The sequence below is a fragment of the Astatotilapia calliptera genome, chromosome 10 (assembly GCF_900246225.1).
Source record: "Astatotilapia calliptera chromosome 10, fAstCal1.2, whole genome shotgun sequence".
NCBI lineage: Eukaryota > Metazoa > Chordata > Actinopteri > Cichliformes > Cichlidae > Astatotilapia > Astatotilapia calliptera.
The window spans coordinates 32,673,637-32,697,480 of NC_039311.1; the positions used below are offsets into that span (position 1 = coordinate 32,673,637).

General features: G+C 41.0%; 1 protein-coding gene across 3 annotated transcripts in view; it reads left to right on the forward strand.

The window, feature by feature from the left end:
- The window catches only part of LOC113030320 (uncharacterized), a 63,090-nt gene that overhangs the window by 23,135 nt on the left and 16,111 nt on the right, over nt 1-23,844 (forward strand). For 2 of the 3 annotated variants that reach the window (XM_026181668.1, XM_026181670.1), the window contains exon 9: nt 7,898-7,946. In XM_026181668.1, the coding sequence (XP_026037453.1) occupies nt 7,898-7,946 (49 nt within the window). Of the gene's footprint in view, nt 1-4,883; nt 5,040-7,897; nt 7,947-23,844 lie in introns of all 3 variants that reach the window. The other variant, XM_026181669.1, reaches the window with a different exon arrangement.

Sequence of the window (23,844 nt, forward strand, 5' to 3'; positions counted from 1 at the left end):
TAAAGTTATGCAGCACTTTTGTTACGTTTAAATATTTGTTTAGAAAACGTTAATTAACATGTAACTATATAGACATTTGTATTATGACATAACAAAACTTCATAATGTGAAATATAGTTGTTTTGCTGTACTCACACAAAAATCAAATAGATTAAACAAATTAATAAAATTTAATTTCTCTTTAAAAAGGAAGAGGACGCAGCTACACAGCCAGAGTGGTTTAATCTTTAACAGTGTATAGTTATTGTTATTTTTACTTTATTTTTTTTCTTTATTATGCTTTTAACATTGAATGTGAAAATATCCAGTAATCACAGCTGTCAGATAAATGCAGTAAAGTAAAAAGGACCATTTCTATCTGTGGCTATCCATAAATCAAAGAAGAAATGGATCAGATGTCACGGGAGGACGATTCACTCCAGGATGAGCTGCTCTCCAAACAGAAGAAGGGTGAGTTCATGTTCAATGATCATATCTTATATAATAGGAGGTTTTCCCAGGTATTTTTCCTGTTTATTTATTTTGGGATAAAAGACTCTGTACTACTTTAAAATGAGTTGAGTTGTAGCTTCAAGAATATTATATATATATATATATCGGTGTTATTGTCTCAATATTTTAGTAAGCCAAAGTCTTTTATTCCAAAATAAATCAAACAGAATCCAGTGATTTGGAAACCATTTAAACAGGGTAATATTTTTCAGTACTACGGAAGCAGCTTTTCACTTGTTGAGATAAACAATCTGATCAAAATCCTATCCTGTCTCTAAACAGAGCGAGTCTTTGAGTGTGAAGGGTTTCCACTCTGTGCAAAGACTGCAGGGGCAAATAGTTCAGCAAGTTAAGAACATAATATCTCAACTTTGATGTTTAATGTTTCATTGCACTCTGAAATAAAAGCATAGTACAAATAAGCAATTGGAGTGAAAAATGAAATCATGAAATCAATTTATAGACCAAAATGTATTCTAAACTTTTGACTCCTCAAAGTAGCCACTTTTGGCAGATATAACAGCTGAACACGTGACATTTTTTTCTACAATAGAAATCAAATATTCTCCCATATCTGTTGCAGAAGTTCCCATAAATGTGGACCTTTTAGGTTGTTTTGCTTTCACTCTTCTGTCCAGTTCATCCCAGACCAGCTCGATGGAGTTTAAGTCTGGAGGCTGTGCTGGACACTCCGTGTTTTCAAGCTCATCATCTTGTTCTTTGTTCCTGAGGTGGTTCTGGCACAGTTTGGATTCATGCTTTCGGTCATTATCTTGTTGTAGGCTGTAGGATGAACCCCTGACCAACTAGGTCCATACCAGAAGGTACTGCATGGTGCTGCAGAATGCTGTGGTAGCTGTTTTAGTTTAGAGTGCCTCTCACTCTGTACAAGTCACCGACCCTGGATCCAGCAAACAGCCCTAGACCATCCCACTTCCTCCTCCATGTTTGACTGTTGATGCCACACACTGTGGAACCATCCTTTCACCTACTCAATGCCGTACAAAGATCCTGCGTGATGAACCAAAGATTTCAAATTTTGATTCATCAGTCCATGATACCTTCTTCCAGTCTTCAGTAGTCCAGTATTGTTGTTTCTAACACCTCGCTTTTGATGTGAGGTGTCATAAAGAAATCTCGGCATATTTTTCCAGTCAAATTCTCTCCATTGGCTAGAGCAAGTGGAAGTTTTGTTGTAACAGGCAGGTCAAACACCAATCATCCACTGATTATTCAATCTACAAATCTGATTCCCATTTTCTGATAGCTTCTTAGATGCCCCAGTAACCATTTCTATTAAGTTACTGCCCTCTTGAGAGAGATCGTTTGTGATCTCAGTGGTCATCCTGCTCAAACTCCTCTTTTAGCTTCTCAAAGGACTATATATATATATATATATATATATATATATAGAGAGAGAGAGAGAGAGAGAGAGACAGACAGACAGACAGACACTGATATACTGAGGATGAAACATTTTGAAAGCAACAGCGTTTGTCCTTCGACACATTTACACCTCAAAATCACCTCAGTCAGTCTGACTGGGTCTGACTAATATCACAGGTCCATTTATAAACTGACTGATCTGTTTCTCCATATTTTTATCTTCAGAGTCTGTCTCCTCAAGTTCAAGGAAAAGGAAGGTGGACAAGGTAAGGCGACATAATGAGAACAACCTGACAAAGTATTTACTTCATATCATAGTTTACATCCATCAGTGTCAGAATTAAATTAATTAAGCTTAATCAAACCAACAGTTTATTAAGATGTTATTTAACACAGGTTCTTTGTACCACATGGCTCCTGCAGTACATCAAAATAATCCTGTGTTTAATTACAGTGTAAATGATCTTCTGTTCTCATTTTGTGCTTCTGGTTTCCTCAGACTGAATCAGCTGGATCAGTGATGCCCAAAAAGAAGAAGACAGAGAACAAAGTTTCATCGCTGAAATCAACTCGAGCCACCAAAACTACCAAGGTAGCTGCGATTTCCAGACTGTAGGCTTTAAAGTTCCTTTATTAATCAACTGTTATTCAAATACTTAGTAGAATATAAGGGAACAGATGGATGAAGTGAGAAAACTAATTAAATAACAAGTGAACAGATCAATACATTCAGCCAGTACAATAAGCAAACTAATAAACCAAGGGGACCACTTAATGAACCATCGGATGAATAAAAATAAATAAATCTCTGGTAGTTCACATCCATCACTGGGAGGATAAACTGATGAAGCTGAATAACTTTAAACACATTGTAAATGATCTTCTGTGTTACTGTTCTGGTTTGCTCAGGCTGCTTTATCAGAGAAGCCCAAAAAGAAGGAGAACAAACAGAAAGCTAAGAAAAAAGGTGAGTTCACACTGAAGTGTTATTTATGTCATGTTGCGACTTCTTCAGATAATCTGTGAGCTTGAAGTGTGAAGAGAAGCTTTTGGGGTCAAAGGTGATAATAAAAAGATATTTTCCAGTTTAATGTGCAGTATTAGGTCAAACTTATACCACTGTGGTCAGAAATCTTTCTCCACTCTTAATGGGCAAGAACATTCTGGCTCCCGTGTTATGATTTCTCAAAGGGTTTTTTCTGATTTGCAGTACAGGCCTCTGTCTGTAGCATGTGAGTCAGAATACTGTAGCTCCTGTGAAAAATAGTCTCAGATCAGAACGACTTGACTCCCTGCTATAATTCTCAAACATGCATCTTAAAGCAAATAACTCGTAAGCTGGAGAAGAAATGATATGTCACTAATTTAGATGACCTCTAATTTCCTGCTTTTTAATTCAGATAAAACTGAGGTTATTGTACTCGGCCCTAAAAAGCTTAGAAATATGGTATCTAACCAGATTCTTACTCTGGATGGCATTACCTTGGCCTCCAGTAACGCTGAGTAAAATGAGTTTCTGTTTCTTCCTTTTTAGGAAGTAGCTTGTAGAAGGTAACACTGTGAAAACTCACTGACTCATGTTTGTTTGTTTGTTTGTTTCTGGTTTTACAGATGAGCTGAGGATGAGGTAGCAGTTATGAAATCCTTTTTTTAACATTAAGTAATAATGCACATTGCATTAGACAAAGTCTTACATAGTTTTATTTCTTTGTGGACATTAATGCTGTCTGTCTAATAATAATAATAATAATAATATATCACTTGTAATGGTCAATGCTTTTCTGAAAGACTTGGTATTACCACCTGTTTATTTTCCTCACCTTCATATGTGAGTGAATTTGAAGATATGATTTGTATTTATATGTATGTCTCTGCATGTTGTTGTTTTTTTTTGTTCTCTTTATTTGTGTCCACAGGAAATTCATCCATGATGTAAAGACCAGCGGTGACCTTGGAAACAAAGTCATAGCTGGCAAAGTTCTGGCGAAATCTGGTCTGCGTACATATGAAACCAAAAAAAAGGAGAAGAAGTTTTTCTTTTACCTGGGAGTGGCTACTGAAACAGGCAGCATTAAAGTGATGGTGTATGGAAGAGAGCGCTATCAGCGTTTCCAGGAGAAGAGCTGCTACCTGTTCAGAAATGTCATCATGGACAAAAATGTCATGAAAGTGACCAAAAAGAGCGTCATATCAAAGACAGCAGCTATTGATGTTCCTGAGAACCTGGAGATGGAAGCTCAGATGTTCGTTTATTCCCAGACTCAAGTTTGCTCCATCGAACAGGCCATCGGATCAGCGGAGAAGACATCAGTGAGTGTTAAAGGAAAAGTAAGAAAGGTAAGTGTGACCTGAATCTGCTGCAGTGAAGCTGTGAGGGCGCTCGTCATGTTTAACTTAGTGTCCTGCTGAAGGCTGTGCTGTGAAAAAAATTACTTTAACTGTCCCACAAAGATTTTTCTGTGTTAAATATTAAATATATTACAAACAGATATATTTGCTCAGTTTAACCTTTACAGACTATTTTGTATGTTCACAGTGGTCCAGGTCAGTTTTGACTCAGTGTTCATAGCAAATTTGAAGCTTCAGATCTATTTAGAATACAGAATAGTGCATCTGATAGATGATGAATCTTCAATTAATGTTTAAGAGAACATCTTTTAGGTTTTATAGGACACACTGGTCAGATTATCTCAGTGTTCCAGTATCACCCCTGAAGGAGTTGGAGATGATGGCTGAGGGAGTGGGAGGTCTGCACATATCTGCTTAGACTGCTGGCTCGGTGACTCTGGCGCCGAGCAATGAAGCCATCACAGTGGCAACAGCTAAAGTTCCTCTAACAGCAGCTTGAGGCTGAATTTGTGATTCCAAACTTCACAGCAGAAATAAACATGCACAGGAGAGTTGTTGGTCTCTGAGTTGTTGTCATGTTGTGTTGTTGGTTTGTTCAGATTGACACACTGAAGAAAAAACAGGGATCAGCCAACAGGAAAGAGTTCCAACTTGAGGACAGCACAGGCTCCATCTGGATCACTTTGTGGGGCGAAGACATCAAACAGCTCAGAGGAAAATCACCTGGAGACTCTGTCAGGGTGGTCAATGTAGAGACGAATCACTACAATGATGTATCGCTGAACTCAACAGATTTCACCAGAATTTCAAAGGTAATTTGAAATGTGTTTTATATTTGGTATTGATTCAAAGCAGAGACTGTCAGCTTTGACCTCCTACTGGAACATTTCCTCACTGTTGTTGAGTCTCTGCTCTCTAGTTAATCCAGCCGTACCTGTTCTAAGTGTCCCCACCAGGTGGTTCACTGTGAGGGTCTCCCTGTGGTCCGACAGACTCATCTCCACCATATTGGACTTAATCTGTTATTAGACTCAATTGGCTTCTCTCAAAATGTAAAAGAACCCATCCACCACTTTAATCACACTCTAGATCTTGTTTTAACATATGGCATCGAACCTGAACATTTAACAGTGTTTCCTGAAAACCCTCTCCTGTCTGATCATTTCCTGATAACATTTACATTTACAATAATTGATTACACAGCAGAGGAGAGTAGACTTTATCACAGTAGATGTCTTTCTGAAAGCGCTGTAACTAAGTTTAAGAATATAATCCACCCACTGTTATCATCTTCAATGCCCTGTACCAACACAGAGCAGAGCAGCTATCTGAACGCTACCCCAACAGAGGTCGATTATCTTGTTAATAATTTCACCTCCTCACTACGTACGACTCTGGATACTGTAGCTCCTTGAAAACTAAGGTCTCTAATCAGAAGTACCTGACTCCGTGGTATAATTCTCAAACACGTAGCCTAAAGCAGATGACTCGTAATCTGGAGAGGAAATGGCGTGTCACAAATTTAGAGGATCATCATTTAGCCTGGAGAAATAGTTTGCTGCTTTATAAGACTGATTGAAGAAAATAAGAACAACCCCAGGTTTCTCTTCAGCACTGTAGCCAGGCTGACAAACAGTCAGAGCTCTGTTGAGCCAACCATCCCTTTAACGTTAACTAGTAATGACTTCATGAACTTCTTCACTAATAACATTTTTATCATTAGAGAAAAAATTACCAATAATCATCCCACAGATGTAATATTATCTACAGCTACTCTTAGTACCATTGATGTTAAGTTAGAATAGAATAGAAAAGAATAGAATAGAATAGCCCTTTACTGTCATTGTACATGTACAACAAAACTGTGAGTACTCCACACCAATTGTGCTGGAACAAAATATAAATAGTTTACAGCAGGAATAAACAGCAAACAGTAGAAATATATACAAAAATAACAGAAAGGCATAGATTACTTCAACATTATGCACTCCACACTGTATATAAATGCCACTTGTTTTGCACATATTCAACTCTGTATATTTTATATATTTTATTTATTATTTTTTTACTATTTAATTTGTAAAAATGTGTATACACACACACACACAGGAAAATATTTAGTATACACATCCAGAAATGCATACACTATTATATATTGTACATATATTTATTAGTTTCAGGTTGGCCATTCTTGTATTTTGCTCGTTTGTGTTGTTGTGTTTGCACATCTCTGTTGCTTGTGGGGCTCGCACACAAGAATTTCACTCGCATGTGCTGTGCCAGTGTGCCTGCACATGTGATGTGACAATAATAGTGATTTGATTTGATACAGAAGTGTTTGGAAGCACTGCAAAGAAAAGACTTGAATAAAGTCTATCTGTGACTGTCTTGACTGATGAGGGTTGCTCAGACCAAGGTTCAGATTGGTGAGGTAAGTGGGCAGAGGTGGAGTTTGGAGGGGAAGAAACTGTTTTTGAGTCTGGAGGTTTCGTACCTGATTGACCTGAGGCACGAACCAGAAGGCAGCGGGTCAAACAAGTGGTGGGCAGGATGTGAGGGGTCACCTGTGATGGCCCTGGTTTTCCTGAGACAGGAGGATCTGGCAATGGTCTCCAGCGGTCCCAGAGGGCAGCTAGTGATGTTTTGGGCTGTTCTAATGACCCTATGTGCAGCCTTCCTGTTCTCAGTTGTGGCCCCTGAGTACAAAAACCGGACAGGAGGAGAGCACGCTCTCCACTGAGGAGGGGAGAAGGTCAGCAGCAGCTCCTGGTCCAGGTTCTTCTTCCTCAGGACACGGAGGAGGTGCAGCCGCTGCTGGGTCTTCTTTACCAGGGCGATGGTGGTGTGGGTCCAGGTTAGGTTGGTGGAGGTGGAGACAGATTCCACCTATTCTCCATTTATAATGAGAGGGGAGTGGACCTGTCTGTGCCTCCTGAAGTTCATTATGAGATGTTCAGCTTCAGGTTATTTTCTGAGCATCAGGCGGACAAGTTCTCTACCTCCACCCTTTACGCTGTCTCTTCTCCATCAGAGATGAGCCCACCCACTTGCAAATTTGATGAGTTTCAGTCAAGTTTCAGAGCTCATCACAGCACAGAAACAGCTTTAGAAAAAAAACAACTTCATGTATAAAATAAAAAATCCACCCTGTGGTTTGTGATAACATTCTCAGATAAACTGACATCTCCTGGTTTGGCAGGAGATGAGTGACCATCACCGTACAGACAGAAAAACTCTATGGCGTGCTGACAATATCTAATTACCGGCATCACTTCCTGTGTATCCCTCATTATTAACAAATTAAGTTATGATGAATTTCAGAAATCATCCTGTGAAAATATTCTCATTTGTGACTATTCTTATTCAGGTATGAAAAATGTCTCGAAGGATACCGTATCTATGATAATTTTGAATTTGTCCTGTACTGCCTTGCTGTGTGTCACTGATACACTTCATGAAACAGTAACCTTTTTCTACAAACATACTAGCAGAAACAATCTTGACATGATATTAGGAGTGCTTCTTCTTGAATTATAAATTAAAAAAAACTGTATATTGGAGCAATCAGTTCCACAATGCAACCATCTGCTGTGTATCTTCCTCTAGTTCCCAAACCCTTGCTGTTCCCATCTATGGATGTAGCATTTATGTGTCTTATCTTTCTGTCCAGGAGAGGGTGGTCTCCAAACAGAAGAACAAACAGGAAAGTAAGAAAAAGGGTGAGTTTACATCAAGGTATTTTTTTTATGTTCGGCTTGTACAGATGGTCGGTGAGCTCTGAATGTGAAGCTTGTGGTCAATGAAAATTATCATAGAAAAAAAGAGTTTTTTTCCACGTGTGTTCTGTTTATCTATGTACTCTGGCCAAAATACCCAGACAGTAATACCAATACATATAACATTATTGGAGCTACTTTTACAAAGTGGCAACTGAACTATTTCAAAGTAGTACAGAGTCTGTTATTAAATAAATCAAACAATTTCTATGTTCTTAAGTTGATGAACAATTTGCCCCTGCAGTCTTTCCACAGAGTGGAAAAGACTGGATTTTAGTCCCTAAAATATGGGTACAGTCTCATATTATTTATTTATTTATATAGCACTTTTAATTACAACGGAGGTGTTGACCAAAGTGCCGTACAAACATACAAATTACACAATAAAATAACACATAATAAAATAGCAATATAAATTAACACCAATGCCAAATAGCTAATAACAAATAAATAAGTAAATAACGCTCATGCAGTATTAAAAGCCAGTGAGTAGAAATGTGTTTAAAGACAGGATTCAAATAGGTTAAGGGTAGGAGCCTGTCTAATGTGGAGAGGCAAATCATTCCACAATTTGGGCGCCACGACTGCAAATGCACGATTACCTCTAAGAACCAGCCTCGACCTTGGTGTGGCCAAGAGCAAAAGATCACCCGATCTAAGAGCTAGGGGGCAGGCTGCAGTAGGTCTGACAGATACCCTGGGGCCTGTCCATTCAGTGCTTTATAAATCACCAATAAGATTTTATAATTGATTCTAAATCGTACAGGGAGCCAGTGAAGAGAGGCAAGCACCAGGGAGATATGTTCATTTCTCTTCGTTCGTGTCAAAAGATGAGCAGCGGCATTTTGAACCAGCTGGAGCCTTGCAAGACAAGTCTGACTAATGCCGACATATAAAGAATTATAATAGTCCATTATAATTGGGATAGGATGGAAGCATGAATTGCCCGTTCTAGGTTTTTAAAAGACAAAAAAGATCTCACCTTGGATAAAAGCCTCAGTTTAAAGAAAGACCGCTGTACAACTAAACTAATCTGTTTCTCAAAGGTGAACTTATTGTCAAATATAACCCTCAAATTTTTAGCATGCAATTTGATAAAAGGTTCTAAACTGTGCAAATTAAAATGTGAGGTTCTAGAATTGCAACTTGGTCCAAAAACAATCACTTCGGTTTTATTTTTGTTGAAATTGAGGAAATTAGAGGCCATCCAGGCCTTGACTTTGCCGACACACTGAAATAAAGGTTCTAGTGAGGCAGAACTGTTTCTCTTCAGCTGAAGAAAGATCTGTGTCGTCAGTATATGAGTGAAAACTAGTATTATATTTCCTGAAAATGAGACCCAGAGGCAACATATAGATAGAGAGTAGAATTGGCCCCAGTACAGCACTCTGGGGAACACCACAGGTAAAGAGGGCTGTGGAAGAGATAAAATCTCCAATCTTCACTGAGAAAGTCCTGTCAGAGAGGTATGACCTGAACCACTCTAATAGAGTGCCTTTGATGCCGGCAGTGCTCCAACTGTGAGATCAAGATGCTGTGGTCAACAGAATCAAATGCAGCGGTCAAATCCAAACGCAAAAGCACAGCTGAGTCGCCTGAGTCAGTGGCTAGTAAAAACCTTGTTAAACCTCGTTAAAAACCTTTAAAACCAGACTGAAACCTCTCAGGAACATTGTGACCATGTAGAAAAGATTGCAACTGAACAAATACAATCTTTTCTAAAACTTTTGACAGAAAGGGAAGCTGTGAAATAGGCCGGAAGTTTGCGAGAAAAGAGGAATCGAGATTAGGTTTTTTACGCACTGGCTGCACAACAGCATGTTTAAAACAGGCTGGCACAACACCTGATTTAAGACTGCTATTAAAAATTGCTAAAATGTCAGAACTGACAGCCTTAAAAATCCTTTTTTAAGAAATGTGTTGGAACAGCATCATTTGGACAGCATGATGTCTTTATGCCATTACAAAGTTCTTCCACCTGATCAAAACACACAGGCTCAAACTGATCAAAAACAGCAGAGCAGGTGAATTTTGCAAAAACGTCATGTGAAGGCAGGGCGGTCATAAATCGAAGAGGTTTTATCTTATTGAGCTATTCTCAATAATATTGGCAAAAACTTTGATTTTTCTGCTTTTACAATGTCCTGGTATCTATACAGGCTGTCTCTCAGCATCAGGAAGGACACCTACAACCCATCTTTTTTCCACTTACATTCAGCCTTCCTGTACTCTCGTCTGGCTGAATGAGTGGCCTCATTTATCCATGGGTCTGATTGTATTTTCAAGCTAAAAGTTTTAAACGGGGTAATCTCACCTTGGAGAGTCCTAAAAAAAGTACCCCTTATGAAGACCTAGGGACATAAATCGACCACGCCATAAAAAGTGCTATTAAAAGATTATACATCAATATTTTTCCACTTTAAATTAGCCAATATTGTAGACCTACTTCTCCTTGAAATATACATATGAAGTTTTAATTATATTTTCGTTGTTTTAACCCTTTAAATCCCAGTTGTAGTACATGAGCGCCCCGTTTTTAGCCCCAAAAAACAAAAAACTAAATATTTAGAAATAAAAACATTTGAAGTAATATTCGTTTGTCATTATAATTAGGCCTTTAGATGGACTAAAGATCAGCACCAAAATTAATTTCGATCAACTTACAATTTTCTTTTCCGGAGCCGGAAATGTTCTCCAGGCGGCCAATGCTCCTTCTCTAGGCCGACAGAGGTGCCTCTTCCCGGCTAACTCGCGACGATTCACCCGGGCATGTTTCGTCGGACGCCTTTCACCAGCACACACGTTCGATACCACGTGACAACAAATACGTCATTTCCGGTTGAGTCAAAAAAAATTTGCACCCTCTCAACAACCTGGGGACAGAAAATGGTCCCGCCCGATCAGCGGGCGAAGCCGCTGCTGCAAGCCGGGAATGAGTCTTCTTTTCCCGCAGGTCTGTTAGGGCGGCTCGCTGATTTCGAGCAAGCGTCAAATGTGAAGCAAGGGAGCCACCTGGTGGCCAAATAAAAAAATTACAACTCTAAGGCCTTGAGTCCAGAATGAAAACGAAACTTAAGCCATCACCCAGATGCTAACGGTATAATCCTGCAGTGAAAAACAGCGTTTATAATGGGTTTTAATGAGGCGATTTATGGCTCTAGCGCGTCATGTGGATGGCGGTTTGTAGCTTAGCCACTTTAAGCTAATCTAATAAACTCAGACTGCAATTCGAAAGAAAAAAAAAAGGGTTGGAAGGTTTGACTATATTCTATTCACCACAGTGAAAATGGCCTAATATTAAAAAACGCTGTGGATGAAAAATGGCTGTGGTACCATCAGAGGGTGGTGTCGGAGGCTCAGAGGCTGAAGTAGGAGCCTGACCTATCGGCCGTAAGTTTTGAGGATTTACTCCACTCAAGCGAAGATAGAAGGGGCGCAGGCGCGAGGTTGTTGTGATGATCCCAACAACGGGTGTCAGGTAGGTGTAAGTCATGTCCAGAGAGGGCCAGTAGTTGACGCCGTTGAATCCAGTCGCAGTAGTGTGGGATAATTTTCCAATACATGCGAGGGTGGTCTTCACTCTCACCAATAAGCCACTGTGTTTCCCACGACATCTGCGACACCCTCTCAGCTGGGGTAACACCGAAGCATAGCAGAGACAAGCTGAAAGTGGAACTCTTGGCAAGAACGGTGGGGAGAAGGTTCCCTGATATCCAGGATTACAATTAAAAGTTTTAAAATAAGAAGATCTTATCGCCAGAAGCGTTAGGCGATCATATGCACGCAGAGAGTTAACATTTTTTAAGTCAGATAAAATAAATAACACAAATACAAGCAAAGTCAGACGGCAAGCCGTACACACTGGCGCCATCTTGAATCCAATGAGGGTAACTCGCGCCATCATTGACCTCAATATGTTTCTATTTATAATAGTATTCTGGTGAACACCAGTAGAAAAGGCATCTCTGCGGCGGTACCTGATAATACTCTCTGAAACTCTCGGAAGACCCAGTCCTTCTCTCCCCTTCTCTAGCTGGAGAGTTTTCAATTTTACACTCAGTTTTGACCCCTTCCAAATAAATCTACTCACTTGTTTGTTCCATTTGGAAAATTGGGCATCCAGGATATGGACTGGTAGTCCATATCCCAAGGGATAAATTCAACAATCTGGGTAATATGTTCATTTATATAACTTCTGGTCTCATATAATGTGTTTTGTTCTCTTGTTAGATAGACTGACGCATATTTTTTAATTTTCTGAATCCCATTTAAGTTTGTATTTTTATCTGATATTTAATTTATATCCAGATTTTCCTCCAAACTCTTCAAAGATGTATTATCTGAGTTTTGGAGGTATTACGTGTATTTTAGACCTCATTCCTACAAGACTGCTCAAAGAAGTCCTACTACTTTGAGCAGTCTTGTCTACTTCTACTTTGTCTACTTCTATCTTAAACTTAAATATGATCAACCTATCTCTAATAATCAGCTATGTACCACAGGCCTTCAAGCTGGCTGTAGTTAAACCTTTACTTAAAAAGCCATCTCTAGACCCAGCAGTCTTAGCTAATTATAGGCCAATCTCCAACCTTCCTTTCATTTCAAAAAGTTTCATACCAAAATCATCTGCAGAGGTTTCAGTCAGGTTTCAGAGCTCAGCACAGCACAGAAACAGCTTTAGTGAAGGTTACAAATGATCGTCTTATGGCCTCTGACAGTGGACTCATCTCTGTGCTTGTCCTGCTAGACCTCAGTGCACAATCAATTAAGGCGATATGGCCTATAATGTGCGGTAACAATAGATATCGCGATATATTCTTTTCTTCTTTATACCGTATTTTCCGCACTATAACGTGCACTTAAAATCCTTTAAATTTCTAAAAGATTGACAGTGCACCTTATGTATGAATTCTGGTTGTGCTTACTGACCTTGAACTGATTTTATGTGGTACACTGCACTCAAAAATCTGTCAAAAATGTTTTAGTATGACTTTGGTAAGCTACAAAGCCGCACTGCTTGATGGATTGTCGGAGCATTACGGCTACGATACTCAGGAGCCTCGCGGAGGAATCTGGGTCCAAAACTCTGTCTTCTTCAGGTCCCAAAGTCAAACGAACACTGCGGCATCACTGAGAGCTAAAAACTGTCTAAATTATTTCATCTTTTAAAAAATGATCAGCGTTGCTGCTTTACCAGGTGTAACAATTAAGTTTAACGTCCAGGCATCCATAAAAACAGAATTTATTAAATTTTCAGAGTTGGAAGTTCACAGGAAGTTAGCTCGCTAGTTTCCACCTAAGCATGATATAGCATGTTCTGACTGAGAAATTCAAACGTACAGCTCTGCTATCACTTCCAACATGAATGAAGACAGGAAACTAAACAGCAGTGACGTTTGTAGGGTTACTGAAGTTGGGCTAGCTGGTATATAATGATGTGCTACATGATCACTAGCAACACAGCTATGTTGGCATAACATAAACAGTGAAGCTGAAGGATGAACGCTAACTTTTTTTCGATTGATAAAAGTAAATGTGAGGGTTCCTGATTGACAAATGCAATCGCATGGCAGGATGCTGTAAACGGACCAAACTTAAGTCAGGAGAACAACTGAGATAATCCATCAACAGTGTGAGGTTAGTTGCATGGGAATAGAGCAGCTGTGAGAGAATTCAACATTATTGAATCAATAATATGGAAGTGGAGGAACAGGTGCAGCTTGATGACACCACCAACATGTGCTATCGCAGTACAGTCAAAATCTGTACCATTGGCTAAATTCGTATTGTTTCTACTGTATACCGTTTATACCCCCCACCCCTACATTCGATACTGTCAGCCATAATATCCTATTAGAGCAATTAGAGCACGCTGTAGGTATTACAGGTACTGCGCTGCAGTGGTTTGTATCATATCTATCTAACAGACTCCAATTTCACTCATTGTGAGTGGGTGTTAAGGCGTCTGGGAAGGGATCTCAGAACTGGATTATAGATGGCAGACAGTTGGTGTCGTAAACCCCGCCTCTGTTCAAAGATGGTCGCTCACACTGGACATAGATGGCTTGTTTCACTCCTCTTTCAAACCATCTGTCCTCTCTGTTTAAAATGTGAACATTGGCATCCTTGAAAGAGTGACCTTTGACCTTTAGATGCAGATGGACCGCTGAGTCTTGTCCCATGGAGGTGGCTCTTCTGAGTTGTGCCATGCGCTTGTGAAGTGGCTGTTTGGTCTCTCCGATGTAGAGGTCTGAGCATTCCTCGCTGCACTGTACAGCATACACCACATTGTTGTGAACCAGTTTCTGTCTGAGCGTGTTGCTGGGTCTGAAATGCACCGGGATGTCATGCTTGGAGAAAACTCTCCTGAGTTTCTCTGATACACCAGCTACATAGGGGATGACAATGTTGTTGTGTTTGTCTTTCCTATCCTCCCTAGTTGGTGTCTGATTTTTTTTCTGTGCATCTTTGCTGACTTGATGAAAGCCCAACTGGGATAACCACATGTTTTAAGAGTTTCCTTTCGTGTGTGTGTTCCTTTTTTTCCCCTTCAGGCTTAGAGGGAACATGTTCTGCCCGGTGGTGTAGGGTCCTGATTACTCCAAGTTTGTGTTCCAGAGGGTGATGGGAGTCAAAGAGGAGGCACTGATCTTCGTGTGTGGGCTTCCTGTAAAGTTCAATGTTGAGGTTTCCATTCCCTTCAATGCGCACGGTATAGTCCAGGAATGGCAACAGTTATTCTTTGTGTCTTCCCTGGTGAACTTGATGTTTTTATCCACAGCATTAATGTGAGCAGTGAAGTGATCCACTTCTTGGGTTTTGATTTTGACCTAAATGTCGTCCACATGTCTGTACCAGTGATACCAGTACCAATGGCAAAATTGAGTCCTTTCAGTGAGATTCCAGCCTGAAAAGTTCTTCACCCATTTTTCCTGACTGTCCTCGGGTGTGTGTTCTTCTCTGTGTTGTGTAGATTCTGACTCAGAATTGAAGGTTTTTGAAAGCAAAGTGTGGAATTTTCTGCATCATCTTTCTTTTCCTTTAGAGTGTTGGGCCCACTGAGCCTTGCTCACAAACTTGTGAACCTCTTCTAAATTAGGGGAGGGTAGAAATGTTTTCAGTCCCTGCAGAGTCTGGCTAATCTTGTCCCGGAGGGCATCTATAGTGAAATGGACCTTATCCTTTCACTTAGAAGTTGATTTTGTGCTCTCTGTAGAATCAACTGTGCTCCACTGTGTCCCCTAACCCTGTATCCAAGGCGCAAACTCTTGGGAACAAGCCGGCTTTTTCTGCATCTTAGTTTGAAACAGAGATGGTTTCTATAATCTGCTAGTTTCCTTGATTTCTTTTCATACTCCCGCACCAGTTGAAGACCGAAAGTGTCACGGGTTTCTCTGAGGATCCACTCGCAGGACTCCGGAGTGTGTTGTAACAGAGACAGTTTATTCACAAAATCTTCACCAAGTGTATTTACAGTCAGTGCGAGGACAGTGCTATATACAAGATGTGCGAGGACGGGTTCCAGGGCTCCAGGGAAAACAAGGGAATCACACACACGCTCACGCCAACCTCTCTCCGTAGTGACCAGCCACCTCTTACACGCTCCACACGGGGAAACACGGGGACGGGTCCGGGGAATCTAGAACAGAGAGACAACGGTTACTTTCTGAGGCGGAAGTGTGGGAAACTAGGGCTCGACGTGTACTGACAGGAGTCTTCACAACAATCCAGCGTTGAACAGCTGATCTCCTCCTTCTGATATACCAGCTGGTCTGATGAGGCCCAGGTGTGCATGATCCGGGAGGGCGTGGGCCGCCATGAGTTCCGCCCCGGCAAAACAGGGGAGGGGGAGAGAGATTGCTGATCAGTGCCTTGCCGTGACAGAAAGCCTCCTTTTCAATCTTTTCCCCCCCCCCCCCGCCTGTTCCGTTTGGTTCTTTTGCCATCCAAATTATCGTCTAAAAGCCAAGAAAGATGCTTGCCCGACCTTGCCGTATTGGTCCATTTGATTGACCTTTGTTTTTTATTGTTTACTTTATTTTATTTTCACTTGCTACACACGGGACAGACTTGACTGGGGGAAAGAAAAGGGAGAAAGAAAGCGAGGTAGGGAAAGAAAAACAGTGGGGAAGAGGAACGGAGATAAAGGGTAAATAACAAAAACAAACAAAACAAACAGACAAAAAATACATATGTCAATCTCCTGGGTCACCTTTTGCGATGATCTATGTGAATATAACAGTAAATACTAAATGTTAAACATTATTGTGCAGCACATAAGATCAACAGAACACAGTGTGCTTTGAGGTAGGAGCCAAAAAGGGTGTAGTTTGTGTGTGTGATCACCCGTGTGTACACCTGTGAGCATGGACGCGCTTGTTTTTAAAAGGTTCCTTCATGTAATAATCTGCTAGAGGGTGTGGGGGGGCCACAGCCCCATCCTCCAGGGCATGAAGCAGGTATGGAGGAGATCCAGGCTCCAGACATCCAGAGGCCCCCAGAACACAAGAGACCAAGGAAGACCAACAGAGGGGCAGCCGCGCCACTGTCCCGGAAAGAGCTGAGGAGAGTCCCAGATGAGGGGTCACTCAGCAGCCGCGGAGCAGAAGCCAGGGGGAGTTGCAGTGACGCGCCCGTGAGCTCCGCCGGCAGCCAGCTGCGCCTGAGTGACCGAGCCCCAGGCCGAGAGGCCGGGGGCACCGCACCTCCGAAGTGGCCCGAGCGAGCCCCAGGCTCCAGGCCCCGATAAGCAGCCACCACGAGTGAGCCGGCGTGTACCTGGACGCCCATCCCCAGACACCAAGAACCATTAATGCACCGATGTCTGAGGGTGTCTCCCACTGGCAGGGGGCGTGGTGGGGGGAGATAGGCCTCCAAACCTTGGAGGGCCCGAGATGTCCCCAGAGAGGTGGCGTCTGATACCCAACCTGACATATAGACACAAACATCCATTCCCACCCTCATGCTCTCATATGCACTTACTCAACACTCACCCAACGTGGAGACAGACATAAAGAGACGCTGGACACACGATCACACTCCCCAAGCGTACCCTTGCCCCTGGAGGGGGAAACTGCACCCAGACCCAGGTAGTGTTACCCTCTTCCCTGGAGTGGAGAGAAGCAGACCGCCAACAGGCAGTAGAGAACGGGGGTGTGTGAAGACTTTAAACCTCCCTCCGCCCGCTCATAGTAGTGTTGATGCATGTGTGTTCTAAGGTGCATTTAAAACCCAGGAGGGCATGGAGCTACCTCCTTTTCAACCTGAGCGTATCTCTGTTCTGTTGCAGTGAGGAAGCGTGACGCATAGGCAACAGGTCTCCACTCCTCGTCCCATCTTTGAAGCACCACACCCCCCAAGCAATATGATGAGACAGCAAGTCTCTTAGAGGTTTGTCTCTCTCTGCAAGCAGTGGGATTAATTTTCCAAGCTGGTTAACCCTTCCCAGAAAGCTCCTTAACTCACTCACGCTTTGTGGCCCCTTCATCTCACAGCTTGGGTCAGGGTTGATGCTGCTGGCTGACAGAACATGCCCTAAAAATGTCACCCGCTGTTTCATGTTGTGACACTTGTCAATGTTCAGGGTGATGCCAGCTTTTTGGATCCTGCCCAGCACAGTGTAGGCAAGAGTCATGCTCCTCCTGCGTTCTGCCCCAGACCATCACATTGTCCATGTGGCAAACCACCCCTTCCACACCATCTGTGACCTCTGTGACCATCCTGTTCTGGAAATGCTCTGGTGCTGAAGTGACCCGAAGGGCAGCCTCTTGAAGTAATAATGCGTGATGAAAGTGATGTATTTGGCTGAAATTTCCATCTGAGGTATTTGGCAGAACCCCATGTTAGCGTCCAGCTTGTTGAATATGCTGGCTCCAGCCAATCTGCCTAATGCTTATTTACTTCTTTGGACACACAGACTCATTACGGTGTGTAAGGTGTTGAGGATTCAGTTTCACCCCGGTTCTTTTTATTCCTCGAGCATCCAGAGATGGCACCGGACTCAGTAGTCATTTTCACAAAATCTTCATTCATCTTTAAGCATGCACTTCTAGAAGGGAAGAGGAGGCCGGTGTCCCTCTACAAAAATCTTCACTCCTTTGTTGGTTACAGTCAGCTTTATAGAAGTGACCCCATCATAAAACCCCCTACGGTGTGCTGCAAACTCTGTCTGTGTCTATGTGAGTGCTCGTGAGTGAGTGTGCGTGTGGATGTGTGTGCGTGACAGTTAAAACACTGTGGGTGTAGATGACTCCCTAGAGGTCATAAAACTCCCCCCACAGTTACAAATGTTAACACCCTCACCTTAAAACATCCTCTGGGGAATTTCCGCTCAATGGGGGAGAAGCCCTCTAAAATCTACTGCTAAATTCACAACACAATGAGGCCTTTATTACTCTACAAACAGTGTCTCTACAATAATTCTACATTCTATGATAACACATTTCTAAACTCTAAAATAAGCTAAACATTCCTACAAAGGTCAAGACATATGCACACGGCTTCTGTCTCTTTGGTACCACCATGCCTGAGCACCAATCCATACAGGCCAGCTCCTCCTTAACCTTATCGATCAGAGGTAACGGGATCCTCTGTGGTGTCTTTAAGGAAAAAGGTTGAGCTCCATGCTTCAGTTTAATGCCGTATGGCTGACATACTTCTCCGAGACCACTGTATAGCTTTGGGTAGCACGTTTTGAGTTTCTCTATAGTTATGCTCTCCAGACAAGCTCCAGCTTGCTAATGGCAGGTATCCCCCCAGCGTTGCAGTGTGCAGGTGTCTGATGACGAAGACATCTTCTAATGTTTCTTTGTCTCCCTTCCTCAGTGCAAGCTCACTGACACCAACGACATCCAACAGACTCCACCTGGGACCCAGCAAAGCCTTTGTTGGTTTGTGGAGACTGGGGGGATGTGTCACGGTTCTGGGTCAGTTTCGACCCAGTATTTTGAGTTTTGATTGATTAGTTTATTTTTGAATGTTTGTTGTGTTTTTGGGCTCTATGAGTATTATTATTAGAATTCTCTGTTTCTGTTTATTCATGTTTAAGGATTTGTTCTCGGTTGAATCTCACTTTTAGTTCAGGTTCCATGTGTCATTCTGTCTGTCTCAGTGTCAGGTCTGCGTCTTGGTGTGGTGTTCTCATCTCCTGTTTTATTGTGAAGGTCTGCGTCTCATGTGAGTGTGTTCAGTTTTACCTTCGTCTCGTCTTGTTGATTATTCCCAGCTGTGTCCACCACCTGTGTGTAATTCCCCTGTGTTTCTGTGTGTATTTAAGTCGTGTCCTCTGTCATTGTAGTTGCTGGTCCGTCTGTGTTTCCACCCTGCTTCATCTGTGTGTTTCCCTGCAGTCAACCATCATCTGTTTCCGCCCGCTCTCATTCATGTCCAGGTTCGTGTTCTGTAGTTAGTTTGTTCCCAGTTTAGTTTAGTCATTGCTCCGTTCGCCGTTTGTCCATTTCCTTTTTGTGTTTAATAAACCACCCTCACACCTGTACAAGTGCCTGCGTTTGGATGCTCCTTTATTTTCCACACGGCTCATCTCACTCGCCGTGACAGAATGGTTGTCCCTGTAGAGTTCCTTAAACACTTTAAAGGGTAGGACTGTCACATGTATCAATTTTAAATGACCCATTCTTGTTATTTATGCTTAAGTCGAGACTCCACGGTTCACCTTCACACTGTAAAATTATGATATTATTTTATGCCATGTTATACCCCTAATTAAAGATTGTGAATTATGTAGTTTTAGTTTGCATTATTCTCCTGAATTAGAAGAAGCTGATAACTATTGCATTAGTTAAACTGATTTGCATTACATTAAATTGCTGACTTGTTGTGAATGAATGATATTGTTTTATGATGCATTATACTGCTGAGTTATAAGAAATACTGTTCGCAGAAGGTTATTGTCTAATTTGTCTGAGTAGAAGAGAACAGAGTGTACTGGAGTTTTCTGCCCCATTTCAGCAGTACATGACTGGTGACTGTTCTGTCCTGAGCTTTTGTTTTTACAGCACCCGCTTGATCACACCAACAGTTTCTCGCCACCGAAGAGGGGTACTTGCAAAAAATAAAGAACGGGGAGGAATATCATCAAAACTGGAAAAAGGTAATCCCCAAAGGGGGTGATAACGCCATAACTTTCACTTATGGTCGAATTCTAAAAATTTGACCCTCGAAAAATTCTTAAAACATTTAGACACAAAGTGGAGATTTAGATAAATATAATGTCGTAAACCACATAAGCATGAAGTATTTGATTCAATAAGATGGTGAAAAAACAAGCAGCAAAAGGTTGATCATGTTAATGGTGTTTATTCAAGGGTGCAGAGGAGATTATTATTATTAAAGACAACAAATGAAATAACGAAAAGTAGAAGTGGAAAGAATTTGCGTTAACGGTAATAAAATCAAAACAAAAAGGAATACTAACTAAAACTGTACTGAATGTTCACAAAACTAACTGAAATTAACTAGATTTATAGCAAAATGTTTTTGGTTGCATTGATGTGTGCGTGCCCTGCTATAGTGAAATTAAGGTAGTACGTTAGTCGAGTCGTCTGTGTTGCTGCTCCGTTCACGCGCAGAATCAGGTCAGGAAAAGTCGGGAGACAGCGCCAGAATAGAATTGAGGATGATTTTAATATGACTGTTTTGTAGACATAACAAGAGTCTTGTAGTGGAGAGGGACGTAATGTCCTCCTGAGACCCAGAGAATAAGAAAAAACAGGGAGAAAATATTTTCGTTTTTTCTTTTTTTTCTTTTTTTTTTTTTTTAAATGAATCAAGTGTTATTAAAATAACAATCTCATAAGATGAAGATCAGGGACCAACCCAGAAGTCACTGACACTTCACTAGCTGTAAACTATTGGTTTAGGAATAAGTGATGGCACTGAACTGTCTATTTCACAAAAGTCAATTTATTTAGGATATCTGAGTAAGTACTGATTTTATTTGGAGACACAAAGGAACATTTGGCACTTCCCTCATCTCACATCTGTTTCATTGTTGTACCCAATCATTCTACAACTGAAATGCCTTGGACTGCTAACCATTTCAGGCAAGTGGAGTGAACCATATTTTGCTAGACTCTCATCAGATTGGGGCTTCCCTTTATTGATCTTTGGAGAGAAGTCTTCATTACTGGTATTATTCAGGTCTTGTTCACATGTTTGTCCCAGGTTTCTCAGCCAAGAGGAGCTTAAACTCCAGATACTGTGAGTTCCTTTCACACATTGAGATCACTGATAACTTTCAGCAACGACGTGATCTCGTAGAAACAATTAGGTGTTATGGATTCAACTATAATTGCGACACTTATTTTTTTTTTTACTTTACTGGAAAAGATTTCTGCATTTTACCCATATTTTATTTTTAACTCAAAATCAAAATTCCAGATTCTACTACATGTTGGTTTTGCACCAGATAGGACGACAGATTTCAGGTGGCCCTGTGTCTTTCTCTATTACATCTGCCACTGCATCTCGATAATCTTCTCTGTGGCTTTTAGTGGGTCCTGACCCTCTCATATTTTGAAAAATCTATGTTTGAATCTTCCTTAATAATTGTGTTAAGAATTCTCTCCGCCTTTGTCAAAAGTTGGGTATTAGGAAAAAGTGAAATAAATATAAATATAAAGTCCCAATGTGTAGAGCACACATTAATAAATTAGTCATGTTCCCTGTGAAAGTAAATGAGCCTAATTCTTAAAGACCCCTGAAATTATTTACTAGATGTTTATTTTTTGAATAAAATAAGAATCTGAGTTTAACAAAACATTTTAATTGTAAATATCAAGCTTACCTTTCTCTCTTCCATAAAATGTGCTTGTGGGCACGCCAGCCATTTTGAAAAGGTGGGAAAAACAATTGGCAAGGCCACACCCCCACACATGTGACATAATTTTAAAGGTACTGTTGTCCTCTCTAAGAAACATCAGGACTTAGAGGAGTGGCAAGTAGAGTATGAGAGCTACAAGCAAAAAACTAAATGTGTACTACAGTGCGCAAAAATGAATTACTGGGTCATCAGGGGGTCTTGAGGGACATTTATAAAACAAAAAATCCCACAAACCTTAAAAGTGCACTTGAAAAGCTCACACAAGAAGGTTAACCTAGCTTACCTAGAAGACCTCATCAGGGGGAGCACGCTCCCCCTCGTTGAAGAGCTCACCCACTTAACTCGCATTCCAAGAAAACAGCTAACCCCAGATAAGGCAGCGTGATGTATCCCGAGATAACAGGACTGGGACATCTAAATAAAGGTGTGAAACAATCGCCTTCAAAAGGTTATCAATTAACTTTAACCAAAATTAGGACCACTCGGTGCGGCAAGAGTTAATAGTTATTAGTCTCAACACCCAAGGATAATCAGAAGAGCATGACTGATATGATGCAACTGAGATTTTGTTACACTTAACTTTTGTAAAACACAAATAGAACTAAATTGAAACTAAGGATTTTCAGAAAATAAAAACTACACTAAACTAGCAAAGAATTGGTAAAAACTAATTACAACTGGCAAAAAAAAAAAAATTGAAAATCTGGAGTCGAAACTAAATAAAAGATAAAACCTAATGAAAATGGCGAAACGTTTAAAACCCTGGTGCAGAGATTGGCAAATCTGACCAGGAACGTTATAAAATGGATTGTCAGAACAGTCAGCGTTAAAGCCACTTTTGACAGTCCATACTAGGATGGCATTGGACATCTTGCGGGTGGAAAGGGGGTTGGTGTGACCAAGGTGTGGTTTGGCTTGTCGTATGTATATTTGAGATCATATGGCTCTGGATGGACCAGTTACCAGGGCATGGAAGGAGGACAGACTCATTAAAGGAGGAGAAGGCATTTCCTGGGATTGGAGATCCTCTGGGTGAGTGGTTGATTAAAAGCATGCATAAAATAGAAGTTATCTGTTGTTATTGATTGGTAATAGATTGATAATTGGCCTCATTTACAGCTGTATTGACTTGTTGTGGACGTAGTCGACTTCAGGTTTAAGCACTCTAATTAACAGGTTGAAAATAGTGACATTAAAGGAAGAGTATGCAGCGCCACCCTGTCAGACGCCAGTGATGGTGGAGCTCACTGATGAATCAGGTGAGCTGGATTCATGGCTGATTTGAAACTAAGATCCCCCTGCTGTGGTCAGTAAGGGGAGAACAGGGGGAAATAAAATCAAGAATTAAAGAGGCATTTATAAACATTTAGGTGTCAAGTGAAACGGGACAAAAGGGGGTGTTATACTGTTATTTTAATGTCAGCATTATTATTGTATGAGAATCATGCAACAAGCATTGCATCGATGATCATTTATTGAAGCTTTTGACCTTATACTAACATCTGTGTTCCTGTGATTGTTATAACCTCTGATGAATCTTCTATTTACAGGTGTTAGGATAATGATATAATTTTTCATTGCAGGTGTAACCATGATCATTTTTATACATATTGCAACTTGTTGCTCATTGTAGAGTTGTGCTCAAGTTAATAAGGGTTAAAAGCTACAGTCAGCGCGAATGTCTGACTGATCTATTGAGGGAAAAGGCTTCGAGCATGGAGGGCCGCACGCGCTTACAAAACATTGATATCATGTTATTTTTTGTGATCTTTTCTTAAATTATGTCTTTAAGGTTAGTTTAAATAGTGGCAGTTAATTAAACGAGATTTATTAAAATATTAAATACCTGAGTCAGAACGTTACACGCGGATCACCTTAAGAGTCTGGGAAACTTTGTAGCTGCCTAACTTTTTTTTGAATGTTCTAGCTCCGTTGATTTGACACATTGGAATGTGTCAAAAAAGGGGGGGAAAGTTGAGCTTTAACATCAAACAAGGATTA